The sequence below is a fragment of the Mus pahari genome, chromosome 14 (genome assembly GCF_900095145.1).
Source record: "Mus pahari chromosome 14, PAHARI_EIJ_v1.1, whole genome shotgun sequence".
NCBI classification, from domain to species: Eukaryota; Metazoa; Chordata; class Mammalia; order Rodentia; family Muridae; genus Mus; species Mus pahari.
In genome coordinates, this window is record NC_034603.1 from 22016298 (window position 1) to 22037992 (window position 21695).

Here is a 21695-nt window from a genome sequence, read left to right on the forward strand (position 1 = left end):
CAGTTGGCCTCAGCCAGGAAGCCAGGAGAGAGAAATGGTGGTGCTCAGCTTGCTCTCTCCTCTTACTTAGTCCTGGACCCCAGGCCCTGGACCTGATGCTGCCACTCTGAGGGTCACTCTTCCCACTCCAACTAACGAGATCTAGAAACTTCCTCACAGACACCTAGAGGTTTCTCTCTTAGGTGATTCTAGACCCTGTCAAGTTGACAACAATAATTGTCACAGCCGTATTAATAAAATGTCCAGATTTAGTAAATAAAAATTTTACGTGGTCAGATTCAAGTTTTGCATAAAGATCTAATAATCTGAAGTATAGTTACATACTGGCACATGCAGGGACATGTGTGGTTGAGATGTAAGTGGCTGTCCTGTGTTCTTCCTCCCTGGCAGTGCTCACAGTAGAAGCCTTTAGAGCTGGGGTGAGCATCAGGCCCTGGATTGGATCCCAGCCATGTAAGAAAAGCTTTTCCTTAAAAAGTATGGAATTAATTGTAACACTATGTTATCGTTTTATTATAAAGTTGGCATGGAAAGCATTGAAATGCATTTGATTCTTATTAAAAATCACCAATCCCTGTCTTTCATACTAAGACTTGGGACTTCGGTGTGTATTTTATAGAACGTTTCTGTTGAATCTAGTGAAGTACACATTTAAATACTCAGCAGCTACTTCTAGTTAGTGGTTACCCTGTTGGATGGTATTATTTTAAGACCCTTAAAAATAAAATAAAATATAAATAAAATAAATCTTTTAAAAAAATTGGGTTGTTACTAATAATTGGAACATTCCATGATGTTCCTATCTTAAGAAAGTGCATTTCAATGGTTTTTGTTGTTTTCTCCCATGGGCTGTCCTTCCTTCCTTCCTTCCTTCCTCCCTCCCTCCCTCCATTCCCTCCCCTCCCCCTCCCTTCCTCTGTTCCCTTCCCCTCCCTCCCTCCCCCTCTCCCCTCCCTCCCTTCCTTCCTTCCTTTGTCATTTTGAGGATTTAACCCAGGATTTAACGTGCTAGCTTGCTTTTTAAAAAAATCAAAAAAGTTATTATTATATTTAATAATTATTAATTAATTAAATAATAATAATAGAGGAGGCTATATATTTAGCCTCCTTAGGTTTTGATATCACATCCTCATTCTTGTCATCCCTTTGCTAACTGAGCCATCTCCTCAGATCTGGAAAGCATTCTTTGCCTGTTGGTGTTATGCTCATGTGACCCAGTGTGAAGCCACTGTTGAGCAGGGTCTGCAGATCATCAGTGGACTAACAGCACATCTACTTGATGTGGCTCTCAGACTTCCCAGTACAGGGTGGCAACCACCCATCAGAGACTCAGGACCTGCAGCCCAGATAACCATTTGGCTGTAGCCCCATATGAGTTCAATTAAAAAACTACTCTCATTTTGAATGTGCTGGATCATCTCTACACTCACTCACACATACACACACACACACACACACACACACACACACACACGCACATGCACACATGCACACACACACACAAGCACTGTTACCATCTAATAGTTGTGATAATACAATGAATTTTATTTGGATAGCATTTATACATTTAGAAATGTGTATTAATCTCCATATGGGTTTTGCCAGTCCTTGACTAACACGTTTTCAAAAAAAAAAAAAAAAAACCTTATAAATCTATTTCATTGAATAGTTAGTAGTCAAGACTGTTTAGAAATGTTTGTTCTTGAAAACAAGACCATCTGGAAGAATTCATGAGATAGTGTGTATTTCTCCACAAGTCCAGTTTGGTGCTCACTGTTTCTATTAATCCCTTTCAGTAGAAAGGCTTTTGTTTTGTTTTGTTTTGTTTTGTTTTGTTTTGTTTTGTTGAGACAGGGTTGCTTGTGGTAAATCAGGCTGGTCTTACACTCCTGATGTAGCCAAGGATGACCTTGAACTCCTGTTCTCCTGTGTCCACCCTGAGAGCACTGGGATTGCAGGCTTGCTCTATTGCACCCTGCTCATTGTATACATCTGTTTTTCAGTTTGCCGAGTGCCTTGGAAACCTAGTTAGAATGCAGTTATTAGAACCTTGGGGTTTTCTTCTCTGTCCATCGAGACTGTTGATTTTTTCCCACATCTGAACCTGAAAATAAAACAACCACTGAAGAAAATTAAGCAGTTGGAACCCCCTTCCCTCAAACAGCAAACTGACATCCAAAAACATGTCCCCATTCAACCAGTGAAAAACATGTGAACTCTAATTAAAGAATCTCATGGGTGCAGACCTTGTATGTTATGATAATCAAACTACTTTCTTGATTAAACACAAAGCCTGAATTTAAGCTCTTCAGTTTCCCTGGAGAAGGACTGATGTCAATCATGTCAATATGATTGATAGAGAAGAATCGTAACGGTTAGACAGACTCTTTGTTGTTGTTTTTGTTGTTTTTCGAGACAGGGTTTCTCTGTATGTCCTGGCTGTCCTGGAACTCATTCTGTAGACCAGGCTGGCCTGAAAATCAGAGATTTGCCTGCCTCTGCCTCCTAATTGCTGGGATTAAAGGTTTGTGCCAACATCATTCAGTGATTGGATCAATTCTTATCAAACACAGGCACCTGTAAAACTCTGTGACAGATCAGTATCCACACACACAGACTTAGCTTTATTATGACCAGCTATGGCTTTTATCTAACAGAACCCCTGGAGCAGCCATGTAAAATATACCCACGTAGTAATGGGAAAACTGAGGGTTGAGGGAACTTAATAATTTCTCCAACTTTATGCTGTAGGTTTGAAATTTGAAGCCAGGCCAGTGCAGCTCAGAATCTCAATTTCGCCATCATGCCACTGAGCTTTTAAACCTGTCAGACGGGGCTGCCACAGAAGGATGGCTGGCCTTTGCCTCTGGGTCCTGGTACAGAGCTCCTAATTCTCTTGTAGTTTCCTGGGTGATAGAGGGCAAAGTGGTCTCTGAGGTGGCTCTTAGCTAGCTCAAGCTTGGGGACTGGCTGCCAGAAGGAAGAAGCCTTCATCTCGGAGCACAGAGCTTTTTGGCTCTGCTCTCCCAACCTCTGCAGAGAGCAGGATAGAGATAGAGTTAATGACCAATTAAACCCACAGGGTGGAGAATCTTCTAACGTCTCACTGCCAGGAGAATAGTGCACCCCAACCTACAGGAGCAGATACCCCACACTTAGGGTCCTCCCTAAGAAAGTCCTGACAGCAAGGGAAGTGTTTCCCTAGGGTCTGGGGGAGGGGGGGACTTTCTACCAAATTTCTGAACACATGGATGGGAGCCGTGAGGACCCCAGACTTTGTAGTCAGGTGAGACAGGAGTGAGAGAGACTTGTGGCTGAAAGCTACAGGATTGGGGCCTTATGCCTGTGGGGTCTAATGCTAACTGTAGTGTCAGAATTGAACCAGATCGTTGGACGCTCAGAAGGTCTCAGAGAGAAAAACACATGAATCTAATAGTCCCCAAAAGACAATCTGGATTTTAAAATTTGTGTGCATGCGTGTGTACATGTGTGCATGCATACAGGTACATGTTTGGTGTCATTCGTCACTGCTCTTAAGCTTCGTTTTTGAGTCAGTGTCTCTCTCTGACCATGGCGCTCACTGATTTGATCGGATTGGCTGGGCAGCAAGCCCCAAGGTTAGCCTGCCACTGCTTTCCCGATACTGGGTGTAGTGGCTATTCCTGGTTGTCAACTTGACTATATTTGAAATGAACTACAATCCAGAATTGGAAGGCTCACCAGTGGACCTAATCTGAAGACTGGGAGATAGAAGTTTCTGATCTGGATCTTGGTATGGAGATCTTGAGACACAGNGGTGATTGAATCCAGAAGATTAAGACAGGGAGATCTCCGAGTCCAAGNTCATCTGGGATTAAAGGTGTGGTGGCACACACCTTTAATCTGGGCTACACCTTCTGCTGGGGACCATATAAGGACATTGGAAGAAAGGAGTCTGGCTCTCGCTCTTTCGCCTTCTTGCGGTGTGGGACTCGGCAACTGCTAGATCCTTGGACTTCCATTCACAGCTACTACTGAACCATTGTTGGGATTTGGACTGCAGACTGTAAGTCATCAATAAATTCCTTTACTATATAGAGACTATCTGCAAGTTCTGTGACTCTAGAGAACCTTGACTAATACACTGGGATTATAGATGAAATACTGGATCATACATGGATGCTTAGAAACCATAGCATTAAATAAGATTTCTGTACAAGCTGCTCTTTGTCATGACATTTAATCAGAGCAACAGAAAAGTATTTCATACAGAGGATAGCTTGAGGAGATCAGCTCTTTCCTTCCTCTCTATGGGTTCAAGGAACGGAACTCACGTGCCCAGACTTGGCAGTAAGTGTCCTTACCCACTGAGCACCTCACGGGTCCTGTACTTACTCACACAGATGGATGAGTAGTTTGTTTTTCATGCAATATGTTGTATACTTACTTTTTATCTTCTTTAAGTAAAATTTCCTTTCCTTTCCCCACAGATTGCAGGAACTTGGTATATCAGCCTTGTCTACGTTTGTGCTGCAGATATTTCCCTTGTTGACATTTGACTTTGATATTGTTATTTTGTTTGTTGGTTGGTTGGTTGGTTTGGAACTGGTTCTCACTGTATAGGATGGCCTTGAGCTTTCTATCTTATGGTATGTATAAATTTCTGTGCTCAGTTCATGTTAAAAAAATATTGTTCTTGTAGAATCATGATTTCAGGTTTTTAGTCCTACTTTTTCTATCTAGAAACTACCTTGATGTGTTTGGAAGGATTCTACTTTTTCTTTATTCAAAAATATCTAACTGCATGTTCCAACAGCTTTTCACTGAGTTCTCTCATTGATTATTTTTACATGTGTGTGTATGTATGCATGTATGTATGCGGTGTGTGTGTGTGTGTGTGTGTGTGTGTGTGTGTGTATGCATGCATGGATGAATGGATGAATGGACATTGAGGATTCATTTTGTGACTCAGACTGATCTTGAACTCCTGTACTCATGTGACCCTCCTGCATTATCTGTCATGTAGCTTGGGCTACAGGTGTGTGTCCTGCTTTTCCCAATGGCTTTTAGGTTGATACATTTCGGTTTTTTTTTTTTTAATCATATTCTGAATTCTCTTCTTTTCTTGGGCTTCATCCTCAATTCTGTCTTGCTCCATGGTTTTCTGTCCCTACCCCGTGGCTGTGGCGCTCTAACTGGCACTGCTCCACAGTATTCTCCAGTGCCCCCGCCATCTCCACTCACTGTTCTTCCTTTTCATTATCACATTAGATATTCCCCCGTGTTTATTCTTCCAAACATTTTCATTTTCTTCCAGTCATTTTGCTACTTACCCTCTCACTTTCTGCATCTGCTCCAAGTTCTCTGGTAGAGTCACTCCAAAACTTTCAGGGAAAAAAAGCGTGACGATTCCGATGAGGACAGTCAGACTGCCCATGAGGATGTAGGGTAGGAGTCTGTTATAGGCGCCTGCAAAGCACCAGACCCGAGGACATCAATTAGATTTGAGCATGCTCCTGGGAGACGTTTTATCAAGGTGCAGACAGGCTATGACAGAAGACTGAATGCAAACATTTCAGAAGAATGGAAGTCAGCGAAATACCCTAGGCTGTCCACTGGGTCCCCAGACTTGTACAGTTTGCTAGCCCTGGCTGTACATTAGCATGCTGTTAGGTTCTAAGCCACTGCCCAGCCGTGCATGACACACTCCTTAGACAGAAGTCTTCACCATCAAAGCTTCCTTAGGGTGGAGGTGACTCGGGATGAGTGGTAAGAGGACTTACCTAGCTAGGTAGCAGAGGATGGCTTTGAACATCTGATTCTTGTACCCTCACCTCTGTGACTCCATCCGTGGTTGAAGCATTGCTGGGGATCAAGCCCAGCTTCTTAGTAGGCAAAGACTGTACTGACTGAGCCCCTCTCTGCTTCTCTGTATGGGGCTACTGAGATAGGAGGATAAAACCCCTCATCTCCTTTGCTCACAGAGAGAATAGAAAAACAAACACCCATGTGTGTAGGATTTTTTTTTTTTTTTGGCACTTAAGATAAATACTGCTCTTTAGGCTTTTCAGAGGCCTTGTGTTGCTAACAAATAGCTTCTTATACTAAATGCTCTTTCTTTTTTAATTAATTTATTTGTTATATGTAAGTACACTGTAGCTGTCTTCAGACATACCAGAAGAGGGCATCAGATCCCCATTACAGATGGCTGCGAGCCACCATGTGGTTGCTGGGATTTGAACTCAGGGCTTTCAGAAGAGCAGTCAGTGCTCTTAACTGCTGAGCCATCTCTCCAGCCCCCTAAACACTCTTTTCTTGGGCTCTGTTTCTTGTGATCCAGTGGCCCAGCACTGGATCATCTAAGCATAGTTGAGAAGTGTAAGGAAAAATGGCTTTGCAGTATGCTCAGGGTTGCTGTACTCAGAGCAGCTGCGCAGGGTGTGTTAAAGTTAGGAAAATACGTTTCTGAGAGTTTATCTGATCTCTCTCTCTCTCTCTCTCTCTCTCTCTCTCTCTCTCTCTCTCTCTCTCTCTCTCTTTCTCCAGGCACGTGTGTATTTGAACAGGTACGTAACCAACATGTGAGCAAGAAAAATAAGGAGGTGTGTTGATGCCACTTGAGTCCTAATAAGGGCTAGGCTCAGAACACTGAACAACATCCCACTAAAAGTTTCTTTGCATATCATTCCAGCCTGGTATATTTGATTATACAGAAACTAAAAATTTTTGCCTTGCAAAAAAAATAAATTCATAAAGTATAAGTGATTACCTAGAAAAATACGTATAAAGTGTATACAGAAGGCTAACTCCTTACACTATAGAGAACTCATATATGCCACTGAATCACTGGGGAGGACTCAGTAGCATCCCCTATAGCCCATTCATCCTTATACCATATAAGGGCTTTAAAGTGCAATGTGCCTGCAATGGGGCTGTAAAAGCGAGCAGCCAGACTAAGGAGAGTGATTCAGCTGCTTTGTGACCAGCACAAGACCCAAACCGACTCCTCCCATGAAGAGACTGGCCAAAGAAGGCCCTTGTTCATACACACAATGCACATAAACCCACATGCAAAATACACATAAATTGAAAAAAAAAACAACCTAAGGACAGAATAAGACACATCTCACCCAGGTAAACGAAATAGGGGGCAATGATGCTGCCCACCCGAGAGGCCATGGAGGTGGTGCCCACAGCCATGTTCCTGACCAGGGTTGGGTAGAGCTCTGCAGTGAAGACATACAGCATGGAGAAGGCAGAGGTGACCCCAAATTTCCCCAGCATCACCAGGCCAATGGACACAAAGCTATAATCTGGAAAAGAGGCTCATGTCAGACAGGTGCTCCTAGAACCAACACTTAACTGTTTTATTGTCCTTTTTACTGCCATATGATGTTTCCCACATAACATGCTGCTGGACAAGACTGCCCTCAAATCCTAGTCACCAGATGGTTGAAGATGGAAGGCAATGGGTGGCCTGGACTTTGAACTACTCTTATTTTGGATTATTAATACATCCTGTGACCTCTGTCCATCTGCTTTTATTTGATACCACAGTTTCGTAGTAACTTGTTAGATGTTAAATACAGTTAAATTTAGTCTATAAATTTAGGGCCCTGTTTTTCCTGATTTTTATTATTAAGAAATATAGTTCTAGGGCTGGAGAGATGGCTCAGTGGTTGGGAGCACTGACTGCTCTTCCAGAGGTCCTAAGTTTAATTCCCAGCAACCACATGATGGCTCACAGCCATCTGTGATAGGATCTGATGCCTTCTTCTGGTGTGTTTGAGGACAGCTACAGTGTACTCATATTAAATAAATAAATAAATAGATAAATAAATCTTAAAAAAAGAAATATAGTTCTAGTTGGGCTCAGTGGTGAATGCTTTAACAAATACTTTTTCCATTTTTTTGTGTGGTGTGCACATGTATTTGCATGAATTTGAATGTATGTAGTCATGAAAGACCAGAATAACAGGTGAACCATGAGGCTTAGCAGTATTTATGTGGGTTCTGGGATCTGAACTCTGGTCCTCATGCATTTTAATTATTGAGCCATTCTCCCACCTCCTGTGCATGTTAATAATCCCAGCTATTAATATTTCACTGACTGAGGCATGAGAATTACAGATTTAAGGCTAGCCTAGGCAATGTAATGAGTTCAAGGTTGGGATGTATCACTTACCAAGATCTTGACTCTACATAAAAATAAAGGGTGGGGGATATGGCCCCATGGTAGAGGGTTTGGCTAGCACAAGACCCTGGGCTTAGACCTTAGTTCTGCAGAAGTTAAAATGTTAAAGACAAACCTAAACAGTGTTATTTGCATGTTACAATGCATTGATAATGTATTAACTTGTAGTTTAACAATAGGAGAAAGTTAGACACACTTGGAAAAGGAAATACATTATTTTTAGCTTTGGAACATTTTGTCATTGTTTAGTCTTACTGCACCATTCCTACATTCATTCATTCATTCATTCATTCACTCATTCCTGTGGGAAAGTGTGTGTGTGTGTAAGAGGAAGAGCTGCTGGAGACAGTTGTCTTCTTCCTCTATGTGGGTTCCAAAGATGGAAGTCAGGTTCTCCGGCTTGGCCAGAAGTACCTGTGCCGACTTTGAAACATTCTGTTTGTATGGTCTCACTGTTTTTGTTTGTGTTTTGAGACAGTGATTTATGCAACCTGAGCTAGCCTCAAATTAGCTATGCAGTTGAGACTGGCTTTGAACTGGTCCTCCTGCCTTTCCCTTCCAAGTGCTGAGATTATAGGGATGGGCAACCATACCCTGCTGGGACAGTTGTTGGAAACATGTCACAGTCAGCTGTCACCTGATGAACGTTTGGTGATGTCGAGGCCGTGTTAAGGGGGAATAGTGACTCATGCAAGGGTGGTCACCTGTCCTGATACTCTAGGCCATTAATGCATCTAGGTTTTCTGGGATGTTGTTAGCCTGGGCTAACTTCTTACCTTCAGGTACCACTTGGATCAAGAGAAGCACACCTCCTCCCCAGAACAGCACCCCAGCTATAATATATCTCCGAGGCAGGGTTCGCAGTAGCAGCCAGGCTGTGAAGTAAGCTGGAACTTCAATCAGGCCAGAGAGGAAGCAGTTCAGGTAGACATCTCCATGTAAATTAGGAACATTGAGAGACAGAGCAAAGTAACCCACTGAGGTTAGCATCCTGAAAGATAGACCAATGATATAATCATAGAAAGATGGCCCATGGCTCTCTAAACTTTTGTGATGGTCATGAGTTGGTCTAGGTCCCATGTCCTCTAGGCAGGCACTAGTCATGTGGGAATACATTAAAGTGACACTTCATGTGCCTAGTAGCTGCATGAGTCTGGTGGCTACTATGACAGACAACATGGATTCCAAACATTTCTGTCTCTTCAGAATGTGCTGTGGAACAATGTCATTCTCAATAAACCACTAGTCAACAGTGCAAATGCCCCTGTGAGGGAGGGCATCTGAGTGTGACTGAAGAACACACATCTGTGAAGAAGGCTTTCAGAAACATGCTGGATCTCTATCTACCAGACGAGGTGGGGGCATAGGACGAATCTGAAGCAGGAAGAAGTAAGCTCTATCATTGTGGAGATTCAGTGACACTCACATGTGGTTAAGAACAGCTTGGATAGGCCTGGGTCTTGGTGATTATTGGCTCCTTAGTGCCATTGGTTGGAACACATTGTATGAGTGATATATTCAGACAGCTAAGGAGGAAGACATCTGACAGAGGCTGTGGTCCAGGATATTGATATTTTTCTAATTGCAAAACCCATGGTTCTAAAATATAATCTGCCAGTTCTGGTACACAGTGTCTGTGCGTGTGTGTGTGTGTGTGTGTGTGTGTGTGTGTGTGTGTGTGGTTGTGAGTGCATGTGTGCATGTACGTGTATTGTTATCTCTGGGACAGGTAGGTTTCCTTATCTCTTCGAAGATTTATTACTACATCTAGTTAATAAAGTCAGATTGTTACTTCCGTGTCTTAAAATTGTGTGTTCATTTGCTACTGGGGATCAGGTTACACTAACTCCACTGTTCAGTTCCAGAAAACACTTGTACTTTGGTCCTCAGGGACATCTGCAGCCTCAAGCCCATCATCTTCCATGGTCCCCACACTGCAGACTTACTGTTAACCTATAAATTTCCTTGTATTTGGTCGGGACAATCTATCAATCTGAGATATGTTGTCTGAAGACCTTAGAATTGCACAATTCTCCCTTTGCTGTAGGGGACACCTAGGCTTTGTCACATCCCTTTGAGCTAGAGGAAATCAGCTGCACACTCGTGTGTCACATGTCTGCGTTCCCAGAACACTCATTGCTTACCACAGCATCACAGACATCACTGTTATGGTAGCAATGTTCCGAGTCTTGAACAGGTCCAGAATGATGACTTTCTGCTGCTTCAAGGAGTTTAGCTCCTGTAGCTAAAATACCATAAATGAAACATGAGATAAAGAGTCAGGCAGGAAGTACTATGGGAAAAAAACGTGGGCATACAACTTAAAAAAATTTACTTTAATTAGAATTATTGTTATAATTATCATTACTATTATTATGTTAGGACAGGGTCTCATCTATCTCAGGCTGGCCTTTAACTCACTGGCGATAAACATGATCTTGAACTTGGGATTCTTCTTCCTTCATCTCCCCAGTGCTGGGATTACTGGCATGCATTATCACGCCAGCTTTGATGCTGGGGATTGAAGCTTTGTGTATGCTAGGTAAGCAATCCATGCACTGAACTACATCCTGGCCCATCCGCACAACTCTAACCGAACATTTGATACACTTCCAAGTTCAGAAGTCGAGGGCCGTAAGGACATCTCCAAATATGGTGCTCATTCTAATTCTTTATTTAAATATTTACATAATTCTAAACTCATTCTTCAACAATTTCATACATGCCTCTAGCATATTTTGACCATATTCCTCTCCCTTTCCCTCTGGCATCTTCCTTCCTCCTAGCATGTTCTCCTAATTCCATATCTGGTCATACCCATGAAGGGAATGACTCCCTCTTCCCCCTCTTTGTAGCAGCCATTACCCATCACTAGAACCAAGGATTGATGTGACTCTCCCACTTCATGCTGGGATGTCGAAGGGCTGGACCTTGCAGGTAACCACAGCTGCTGAGAGTTCCTTAGTGCAATGGCTATGCCATGTCAAAAAGCTAACATTTCACATAATTTCTCATCACCCCGCTCTCACATTCTTTGCGCTCCCTCTTCCATGTTGTTTCCTGAGTGTGTAATGCTTTGAAATGTTGAATATAGCCCATTTTAGATGTAAGCCTTCAACATAAACAGCATCAGCCCCACTGAGGATTGCTAACCAGTTTTTCCTTCACTCAGCCTTTACCACATGGAGTTGGGATCCTTAAAGCTATTGAGTTGAGAGGGCCTTGCAGTTCCATAATGCCTGGGGGGATGGGAGGAGAGGGGAGAGGGGAGAGGAGAGAGGGGAGGAGAGGGGAGAAGGGAGAGAGAGAGAGAGAGACAGAGAGAGAGAGAGAGAGAGAGAGAGAGAGAGACAGACAGAGACAGAGACAGAGACAGAGAGAGAAAGAGAAAGAGAAAGAGAAAGAGAGACAGAGAGAGGGAGGGAGAGTTTTAAGAGCTTTGGGCCTTGTGTCTGTCAGGCAAGCACACTCTCCCACATTCCAGGCCTTTGTTGTCTGTTAACATCAGAGATTCTGGAATCAGGCTTGGTGATACCTGCCCGAAAGCTCAGGTGGAGGCAGAATTGGGAGTTCAAGGCCAGCCTTAGCTACATAGGGAGTTCAAGACCAGCCTTAGCTACATAGGGAGTTTAGGAACAGCTTGAGCTACATGTGACCCTATCTTTTTTTTTTTTTTTTTTTTTTTTTTTTGGTTTTTGGTTTTTCGAGACAGGGTTTCTCTGTGTAGCCCTGGCTGTCCTGGAACTCACTTTGTAGACCAGGCTGGCCTTGAACTCAGAAATCCACCTGCCTCTGCCTCCCGAGTGCTGGGATTAAAGGCGTGCGCCACCACCGCCTGGCTCATGTGACCCTACCTTAAAACAGCAAACAACAACAGCAAAACATCAGACTCAGTATAGCTAAGGCCTTGGGCAAATTACTGTTTGACTTCTCTGAGACTCAGTTTACTTCTCTTGTAAGATGTAATTGGGAGTTGAGGAAGTTAAATAATACATGAAAATCAGCATCCTAAATGCCCAATACATTTTAACTGTTAGTGTTGTCACTGCATCATGGAAAAGAAAGGCTATCCATCCATGGTTAATGATAATCCTTTCTTGCCTCCAATGTCAGTCTTTACTTCCCCACTTCTAATTAATGGAATCTCATTTACCCTAATCTATGAATTTAGAGAGCCAAGCTGACCGAAGTTGAAGCTAAAATTGTTATAACAATTATAAGGCTGTGAGGTAGGGGATCTCCTAGGGGTAAGGTAGGAGTCTTGTGACCGTATGGCATGTGTGCTGTAAGAGATTAAGGAAAGCATTTCAGTTGGGAGGAAGTAAGATGGTCCTTTGTAGCCGGTTGTCCTTAAGTGTTAGCATCAGTCTTCCAGTTAATTAGCTGTGTGTTTGCCTAGCTCTCAGTTATAATGTTTTCCCCCTCCTTCCATTTCCATGTAGGTGTGGAGCGTGTGTGTGTTGTTGTCTTGGCCCAAGGTTGATGCTGGCTCAATCACTTCCATCTCATCTGTTGAGACTGGCTCTCTCAATCAAACCTAGAGTCTCTAACATGGCTAATATTGCTAGCCTGATTGTCCTGGGCATTCCATGTTCGGTGATTTGAATGAGAATGGCCCACCTAGGGTCAGTTGCTGGAACTGCTTGCGATGGTATGTCACTGGGGGCAGCTTTGAGGTTTCGAAGGACACACACTCTTCCCAGGGTACCCTCTCTCTGCCTCCTGACTGTGGATCAACATGTGAATTCTTGGGTGTTCCTGACACCATGCCTTTCCTCTGCCACCCTAGACTAACCCTCAGAAACCTATAAGGACAATGAAATGATTTATGGGGCTTTGGTCATGGGGTTTTGCCACAGCAATGGAAAAGTAGCTGGGACCCTCTGTCGCCACCTTCCAGGGCTGCAATTACAAGTGCGCCACCATGCCTACTGGACACACACAGGGGTTCTGAGGATCTGAACTTGGGTCCTCACACTTGCATGGGAAGCACTTTTACCACTGAACCATTGGTGCATTTTTTCTGCACACTGTGTGGAGGACTTGCCTCTAGCAATATATCATATCATATATCTTATCACATCACATCACATCACATCACATCACATCACATCACATCACATCACATCACATCATATCACATCATATCATATCATATCATATCATATCATATCATATCATATCATATCATATCCAGGTACTGAAACATCAGGCCACCTATATTCTTGAGTTCAGTGATTGTCCCTGGTCTGGGAGAGCCACCCAAATGTGCCTGGATTAGGTACACGACTAGGTTGAAGGGGCTTCCAAAGCTAGGGAACCTTTAGGTGATCCTTCGAGACGATGCTCCTCTACATGGCTTCCTGTCCGAATCAGTACCACAGCCCCTGGTATGAAGTGAAACTTGTGGTTCACTAGAACACGCACTTGCTCACAGAGAAACCCTGGAAAACCATGGCTCGATGGCAGTGTGATCCCTGTAAGTCACTTCCCTGGGCTTCCATGCTCTTTCCTGTACAATGAAGCTCATAGACCTCCTCACAGTGGCCGACGTGAGCACCACATGCGTCAGACAAACTGCCTGGCACACAGTCGTGTCTTCATTTTAAATGGGGTGTATTGGCTGGTGAGGGTGCTGCAGATCCTCCTACATGGGGTCTGAGAGGGTGGTGAGATGGGGAGATGACATGGCCAGGGAAATCGGCCATGGGTGTATCTCTTCATGGGTGTATCCAGTTCAAGATAGACTCACAGCAAGCAGAAATGAGGTCCCTTGAGGGGTTTGTGTTTCTGGACTTTATTCTTATTTGTCCATGTCAATTTTCTGATACTTTTTTCTGTGTCAACTGATCTCCACAATCACACCATCACATTGTCTGTTTCTTAAGGGTAGGGATGAAGTGCCCTATCTCATAAATACTAAGATACACTAATAGCCCTAAATGGCAGAAGCATTAGTTGTAGCCAATATCCTTTGTGTAACCAGTTAAGTTTACTAGGACCGGGATGAACTTTTAAATTCAAACAGCAAAGCTTTGTCCTGGGCTGGAGAGATGGCTCAGCGGTTAAGAGCACTGACTGCTCTTCCAGAGGTCCTGAGTTCAGTTCCCAGCAACCATATGGTGGCTCACAACCATCTGTAATGGGATCTGATGCCTTCTTCTGGTGTGTCTGAAGACAGCAACAGTGTACTCATATAAACGAATAGATAAATAAATCTTAAAAAAAGAGAGAGAGAATACTTTGTCCCAGTCTGGACCCTTGAGGCTCTCAGAGTCTGAACCACCAACCAAAGAGCATACTCAGGTTGGACCTAGACCTTCCCCCATATATGTGCAGATGTGCTGCCCTAGCACACATGCAAACCACGGATGCAACCACAGGATCTCCTTTGAATATCTTGAGGGTCCTTTCCCTCATCCTGGCCAGCGGTTACCATGAACTCTACTCTCCTGTGTTAATCTTACTATCCTCCAAGTGTGGACCTGTCTCCTCAGGCCTTGGCCACCCGGCTGTCATTCTGTACACTGCTGACATGCAATGTCTGTTCCTAGGGGGTCCTTAGCATCTCTTTCATGTGTCACCATGTCCTGTACATCAACTCCTCAGTAATTCTCCGATCTTTTAGTGTAGTGTGGGGGCTGTGTCTTGCCTTTCTTGTCTTCTCTAAGAGCTAGCACAACATGATACCCCAAAAGTCCTCACCATCACAATGTACCACAAACCCATGGCACACTGGTTTTTTCTTAAGGCCACCTGCCTTTAGGAGTGGCCTTGAGCCTGTGCTCTTAAGCACCAAGGCTTTGGACATGCTGGGCACACCAACTGAAAATATGTACTGCTCCCCCGAAAGGCTTTGCTGTAGTTAACCCAGGATACAGTGGGAACTGGGGTTTGGCCAACTCTCAGATGTACATTTTCCAGGTACTGTGGGTATCTTAAAAAACACCAGTACATACATAACCTTGTAATGGTTAGACACACATGCGAATGCAAAGTTGGAAACTTGCAAAAAGCAAAGACAGCCCATTCAGCAGGTGGTGCAGCACACTGGACAGCCACCTGCAAAGGATGAAATCAGAGTCCTATCTTTTACCTGTTCAAAAATCAACCCAAAATGGACCAAAGGTCTTAGTTTAAAACCCAAGACACTAAAACTTCTAAAAAAAAAAACATAAGCAATACTCCTCAGACATTGGGGTAAGGGAGAATTTGAAGAAGAGAGTCTCCTCACCAGCACAGGAAAGGCACCAACCACCAGCAGATAGATTGCAGAGCAAACATCTCATAGAATGGCAGACATCCTTTACCAGCTAATATCCAAAATTCACAAGGACTCATGCAAGTACTAAGAGGATAAAACTGCCAATTAAAACTGGGTTCATAGCCGGGCTTGGTGGCGCACGCCTTTAATCCCAGCACTCGGGAGGCAGAGGCAGGCGGATTTCTGAGTTCAAGGCCAGCCTGGTCTACAAAGTGAGTTCCAGGACAGCCAGGGATATACAGAGAAACCCTGTCTCAAAAAACCAAAACAAACAAACAAACAAAACAAAAACAAAAACTGGGTTTATGAATTGTATAGATAGTTAGAAGACAGACAGACACCTAATGTTCTTAATTTATAAATAGTCCTTTAGATAGATTTTTTTTTTTCAGAAAGAGAGGTGATGTCTTACTATGCTACTCAAGCTGGCCCTGGACATCTGAGCTTAAGAAGTCCTTAGACCCCCTCCTCCTGAGAAAGGTGGAAAACAGGTCTGCAGTGCCACGCCTCCTAAGATTTTACCTGAGAATGTAACCGTAATACCTAATGCAGTGCATAGTACATTGTGGGCACTTAACGGGTAGCGAGTTACACTAAATTCCATAAAAGAAAGTCTCTGCAGAGCTGATCTCAAAAGGGCTATCTGTACAGAGGTGCTCGCTCACCTCCAGAGGATCAAATATCCCTGCTGGCGCCACGATGCTGTTCATCTTTGCAGCTTTCTGGATGATCTGTTCTGCCTCTGCAAATCTCCTCTGGGATATCAGCCACCGGGGAGATTCTGGAATAAACCTGGAATTCATTTGCAATGGTTCATTACCTTCTATAACCACAGGATTTGATGTTAGCAAACATGTAGCAAAATGTCCTAGGTCATTTTAATGTTGCAAATATTCTATATAGTTTTAAATACATAAATAACACACACACACATATATATAAATTGTTAATTAGCGGTAGAGCGATAAGGACACCAACCCACCTACAAAACTTTTGACCCAAAATTTATCCTGCCTACAAGAAATGCAGGGACGGGAGATGGAGCAGAAACTTGAGAGAATGATCAAGCAATAACTAGTCTAACTAGAGATCCATCCCATGGACAAGCACTAATCCCTGACACTATTAATGACACTCTGTTATGCTTGCAGACAGGAGCCTAGCATGGCTGTCCTCTGAGAGGCCCCACCCAGCAGCTGACTCAGACAGATGCAGAGACCCAGAGCCAAACACTGGATGGAGCTTGGGGACTCTTATGGAAGAGATGGGAAAGGATTGAGGGCCCTGAAGGGGATAGGAACTCCATAGGAAGACCCACAGAGTCAACCTTTGGGTCTGAATCTCTAAGCAAAGAGCATACATGGGCTGGATGAGAGCCTCTGCACGTATGTAGCAGATGTGCAGCTCGGTCTGCATGTGGGTCCCTAACAACTGGAGCAAGGACTATCCCTAAAGCTGTTGCCTGTCTGTGGGATCCATTCCCCTAACTTGGCTGTCTTGTCTGGCCTCAGTGGGAAAAGAAGCACCTAACCTTGCGGAGACTTGATGTGCCAGGGTTGCAGGGGGTGGGGATGGCCCATGCCATCAGATGAGAAGGGGATGAGGAATGGGGATTAGACTGTGGGAGGGGATCAGAGGTCAAGATGTAAAGTGAATAATTTTTTTAAAAAAATGTGGTGAAAGATTTTTTAAAATTAGAAAGAAAGGAAGGAAGGAAAGAAGGATGGAAGGGAGGGAGGGAGGGAGGGAGGGAGGGAGAGAGAGAGAGAGAGAGAGAGAGAGAGAGAGAGACCTAAACAGCACAGAGTTAAAGACCCAACCCAGCAGTACCAGCTCCACAGACAACATGGAAATACATGGGCAGGAGACTGGACTGGGAAGCACCTGGAAGAAGTCTGAGAACAGGCTTCCTACAGTGCCCGTGCCCAGTCACTGAGATGCAGAGAGTGCTGGAAGTTTGGCAGCACCAGGGCAAGCTGCAGCAGAGAGCATGCAGACACAGCTAGGTGAACAGTGGGCTTCTCTCTGGGGGTGCCTGCCTGCCACAAGGCAGAGGGCTGGCTGGGAATGGCGGTTGTACTCACCACCACAGGGGGACACAGAACAGGCCAGGCAGAGTCAGGGCCAGCAGCAGCATCCTCCAGTCTCGGATGAAGTATGCAAATAGCGGCAGGACCATGTAGCCAATTGCAAAAAATGTACAGACTCCTAATGTGGAGAAGATGATGCGAACCGACTTGCTCAGGATTTCAGTTCCTGTTCAGAACAGTGGGCAGTATTAGCATTTCTGTTCTCTTCAACATTTGCCTTTTTGAGATGGGGTCTCTTTCCAGAGCTGGGGATTGAATCCATGTATGTTTGACAAGGGCTCTACCAATGAAACTACTGCCTTCTCACAGTGCTGTTTTCGGGGGAAGGCCATCGTGTGACAGAGACTGTCTAGTCCAGGAGACAAGAAATGGCTCTTTTAAGACACAGAGTGGAGTCAGGCTGTGGGAGACTTGTCCACAACTCTCCTCTGTGTGTGACCAGTCACTGGCCCGTGAGATAACAGTGGCTCTCCCAGCTGTCAGGACACAGCCCCTGTCCTTGAACCCTGAGACATGATCCTCGGAAGCCAGATGCCTCTGGAGTTTCCCAGAGCTGGCAACCAGCACTGGAGCTGATGTTCCCCAGGCAGACAGCCTTCTATTGTCTCTGTAGGTGACAGCCCAGGTGCCAGGCACATATCCAGTGACCAAAGCAAAAGTTCGAGGTCACATGCAGTTGGTACTGTCTGGGGAAGGCTGAACTGGCAGCGGGTTTCTGTCCTATGCAGCTCAACAGTCCACTCAGCAGTGGGTCTTCCGAGATGGTGTCACTTAGGATCCTAGCACAGCATCCTCTGTTGGGGAGCCTTAGCCCTTTCTAGAATCCACTCTAGAATCCACTCTGGGCCTTCTGACCTGAAGGCAGAGATATAGCCAACAGCAAGAGCTTTAGTTTTTGTAAAGGACTTGCCCACACTACAAAACACTAGTAATATTGATGGTGAACTTGAAGGATCTAGAATTATCCAGAAGAGAAGACTCTGAGCATGTGAGAGTTTCTGGATTGGGTAAACTGAGTGAGGAACATCCTTTGTAAATGTGGACAGCACCGGTGCATGGCATGGGGTCCTCGGCTGAACAGAAAAGGAGAAAGTAGGTCATACTCCTCAGTGGTTTCCCCTTCTCATGATTTTCTTTCAGTTTCTTGAGAGAGCTGAGGTTGGGTATCTCATGATTCTCACAGCGTGACCAAATTTCTAAGCCCAGGCCATCCTTCAGCCTGTAGATTCATTCCGAAGGATGCTGTCTGATTACTCTGGGTTTCATGAGTGTCATTTCTAGATGTTTCCTTACTCTATGAATGAGTGTACTCTACCATGACCTGGCTGTCTTTGGGTCTTTGGCTAGGATTATAATATGGCAATGAATGGGTATGTGGAGTGTGTGTGTGTGTGTGTGTGTGTGTGTGTGTGTGTGTGTATGTTTGTGTGTGTTCTTCTTAGCAAAAATCTAGAAGCAGAGAATTTGATCATGGAAAAGAAATTAACACGGGACCCATTTATCTGTGAGGCCAGGGAAGACATCGTAGCACTGGGCCATGGTCTGAGAGCAGACAATAACACACTCAGCTCGATTTGGTCATGCACCAAGTACCAGGTACAGAGCTCTGCCAGCCCGTGGATCACAGAGGACTGTACAAACAACTCCACCGCTCTTTAACTTTTAGGACCTCTCCTTCCTTATACACTGCTGTCATTCGAGTGAGAAATGTCCCTACTGGCTCATGCATTTGACCACTTAGCCTCAACTGGTGGCACCACTGGGGAAAGTGATGGAGCCTTTAGGAGGTGGAGCCTTGCTGGAGGAAGTAGGCTAGGGGTAGGCTTTTAGGTTTTATAGTCTGACTCCACTTCCTTTTCTCTCTATGCTTCCTATGTAGGGAGAAAATGTTGTCACTCTGTTTCCTGACCGTCATGTCCACCTCATGATCCTGTTGTCATGCTTTCCCCACCGTGACAGACAGTAGCCCCCTGGAACTGTGAGCCAAAAGAAGCATTTCTTTCCCTAAGTTGCTTGTTGTCAGGATATTATATCACAACCACAGAGCAGCAACCAAGATGTACATAATCACCAACATTGTTACAGGCATTGTCTTTATTACCACCACCACCACCATCATCACTGCCACTACCATCACCATCACCTCCATCATCACCATCATTACCATTATCACTACCACCATCATCATATCCACCATCATCTTCGGAGCCAACGCTTTTAATGAACAGCTCTTTAAGCCCCACTTCAGGGTGAATGCTTACATAAATGATCCCTTTAACGGTTATCTTACAAACATTCAACTGAGACATAAGGAGTTGAAGCCACTTGCCTACAATCACATATCTGTAACAGTGACTCAAACTGCAAGCTGCCGGCAGCTCATAGTTAAAATCCCAGAACTGAACAAGCTGAAGGAGGAAGACTGGGTGCTCCTTGGCTGCATACATACTGAGCTCAATGTCAGCTTGGGCTATAAGAGACCTGTGTCTCAAAAACACAAACAAATGGGTGAGAGAGGTGGCTCAGTAGGTCAAGTGCTGGCTGATCAAGCAAGGCCCTGGTGTCTCCAGAGCCTGTATGGGAACTGGACGTGACCGCACACATTTGGAGGTCCAGCACTTGGGGGTGGGAGCAGGGAAGATTCTGAGAGCTTGTTGGCCAGCCAGTCTAGCTGAAATGGTAAATTCCAGATTCAGTGAGAGAGTGATAGAGGAAGACATAGGGCATTAACCTCTGGTTTCCACACATGCACATACACACACTTGAACATCACACATGCACATGCACACATGAACAGAGAACCCAAACAAATCAGAATCCTAGAGCAAACAAATAAACCCCAACACAGTGATAAAACCAGGATGTAAGCCATATCTGTCAGCCTATCCATGTCTAGCCTTCAAGAAGAAAATTGCCTGGGGCAAACCCTTTGTCTAGTGGACCAGTCCTTCAGCTGGGCTGCTAGTGGCGACACCAGGGGAGATGTGTCTTTCCCCCTTGTGAGGCAGAATGCCTTTCAGTTCTTCTTGGGCTGATCATTAAACTGGCTAAGAGAGAAGTTCTCGCTAAGGGACACAAGGAAAGGGCCCCGTGTCTGGCAGATGCCAGACGCTCTCTGTGTGCTCCCCTGGGGGAAAGACCCATGGCAGAGATGACGTCCAGATTTGCTCACTCAGATTCCTGTCCTCTTCCCCTGCCCCACGGGCTTCTGACCCTAGGCAAAGCCTGCCTTCCCAGTGTCTCTGGAGAACAGAATCCTCACGTCCCAATCCCATGTCCTGGTTCTGATGAGACCACGGGCAGCTCTAGGAGGTTATGCCACCAACTGGCTCCTCTACCTGACAGGCTCCCTTCCCTTCGTCATCCAGCCCCAGGAAGCCCTGGGCACTCTCCCATGAGGAGGCAGCAGGACATGCGCCTCAATGCAACTGAAACCTGCTGCAGATTCTAGCCCAGGGGACAAGCCTGGGGAATGGATGTGCTAGGATGGACTGAGGGGGCAGTGTCCTGCATCACAATGGGGAGAGAGTGTGGGCTCCTCTATGAGTCCCCCTGTGAGGGTTAATACTGCTCGTCAGTTTGATGGGATCTAGAATCACCTAGGAGACAAACCTCTGGTATATTTGTGAGGGATTTCTGTTGTGGATTGGTTCTAGTACCATTTGTGTTCATTCGGCTCCCCAAATCACAGGGAACCCACAGTCTGCACTGAGGGACCCTGTCCCCAGTTGGCTCTGATCGGGAAATAAAGTTGCCAGCAGCCAATGGATGGGCAGGGAGAAAGATGCAGGACCTTTAGGATTCCTGGGCAAGAAATGCAGGACAGAAGAAAGAGGGCATCCCGCCATGACAAGGGTGTAGGAGACCACACCGGGAAGGTGCAGGAGGGAGAGATGGCTGAAATGTAGATGCAAAGGGGAAAGCAGCCCCTGGAGGACCCCAGAATTGTCCAGGGCAGCAAGGATAAAATATAGATTTAGTAAGTATGTTAACTCAGGAATATCGGAGGGGAGTGTGTTAGCCATGTAGAGGTTCAGAAGTGGCCCAGCCATTAAGCTAGTTAAAGCATATTAAAATGTAAAGTGTGTGTGTGTTTCCATCTGGGATCCAGAACATAAGGGCAGGTGGTGAGAAGTGTGTGTATCTGCCAGGAGATAGAGCAGATTTA

At 44.9% G+C, this 21695-nt stretch overlaps 1 protein-coding gene across 1 annotated transcript in view; it reads right to left on the reverse strand.

Moving 5' to 3' along the window:
* Positions 1-1510: 1510 nt before the first annotated feature.
* LOC110332109 (solute carrier family 22 member 4) overlaps positions 1511-21695 on the reverse strand; it is a 46754-nt gene continuing 26569 nt past the window's right edge. Inside the window, exons 4-10 of the mRNA XM_021213101.2 lie at positions 17522-17693; positions 16103-16229; positions 10318-10418; positions 8950-9164; positions 7110-7292; positions 5313-5448; positions 1511-2104 (exon numbers count right to left, since the gene is read on the reverse strand). Of these exons, the coding sequence (XP_021068760.1) occupies positions 2029-2104; positions 5313-5448; positions 7110-7292; positions 8950-9164; positions 10318-10418; positions 16103-16229; positions 17522-17693 (1010 nt within the window). The 3' untranslated portion in view covers positions 1511-2028. The remainder of the gene's footprint in view (positions 2105-5312; positions 5449-7109; positions 7293-8949; positions 9165-10317; positions 10419-16102; positions 16230-17521; positions 17694-21695) is intronic.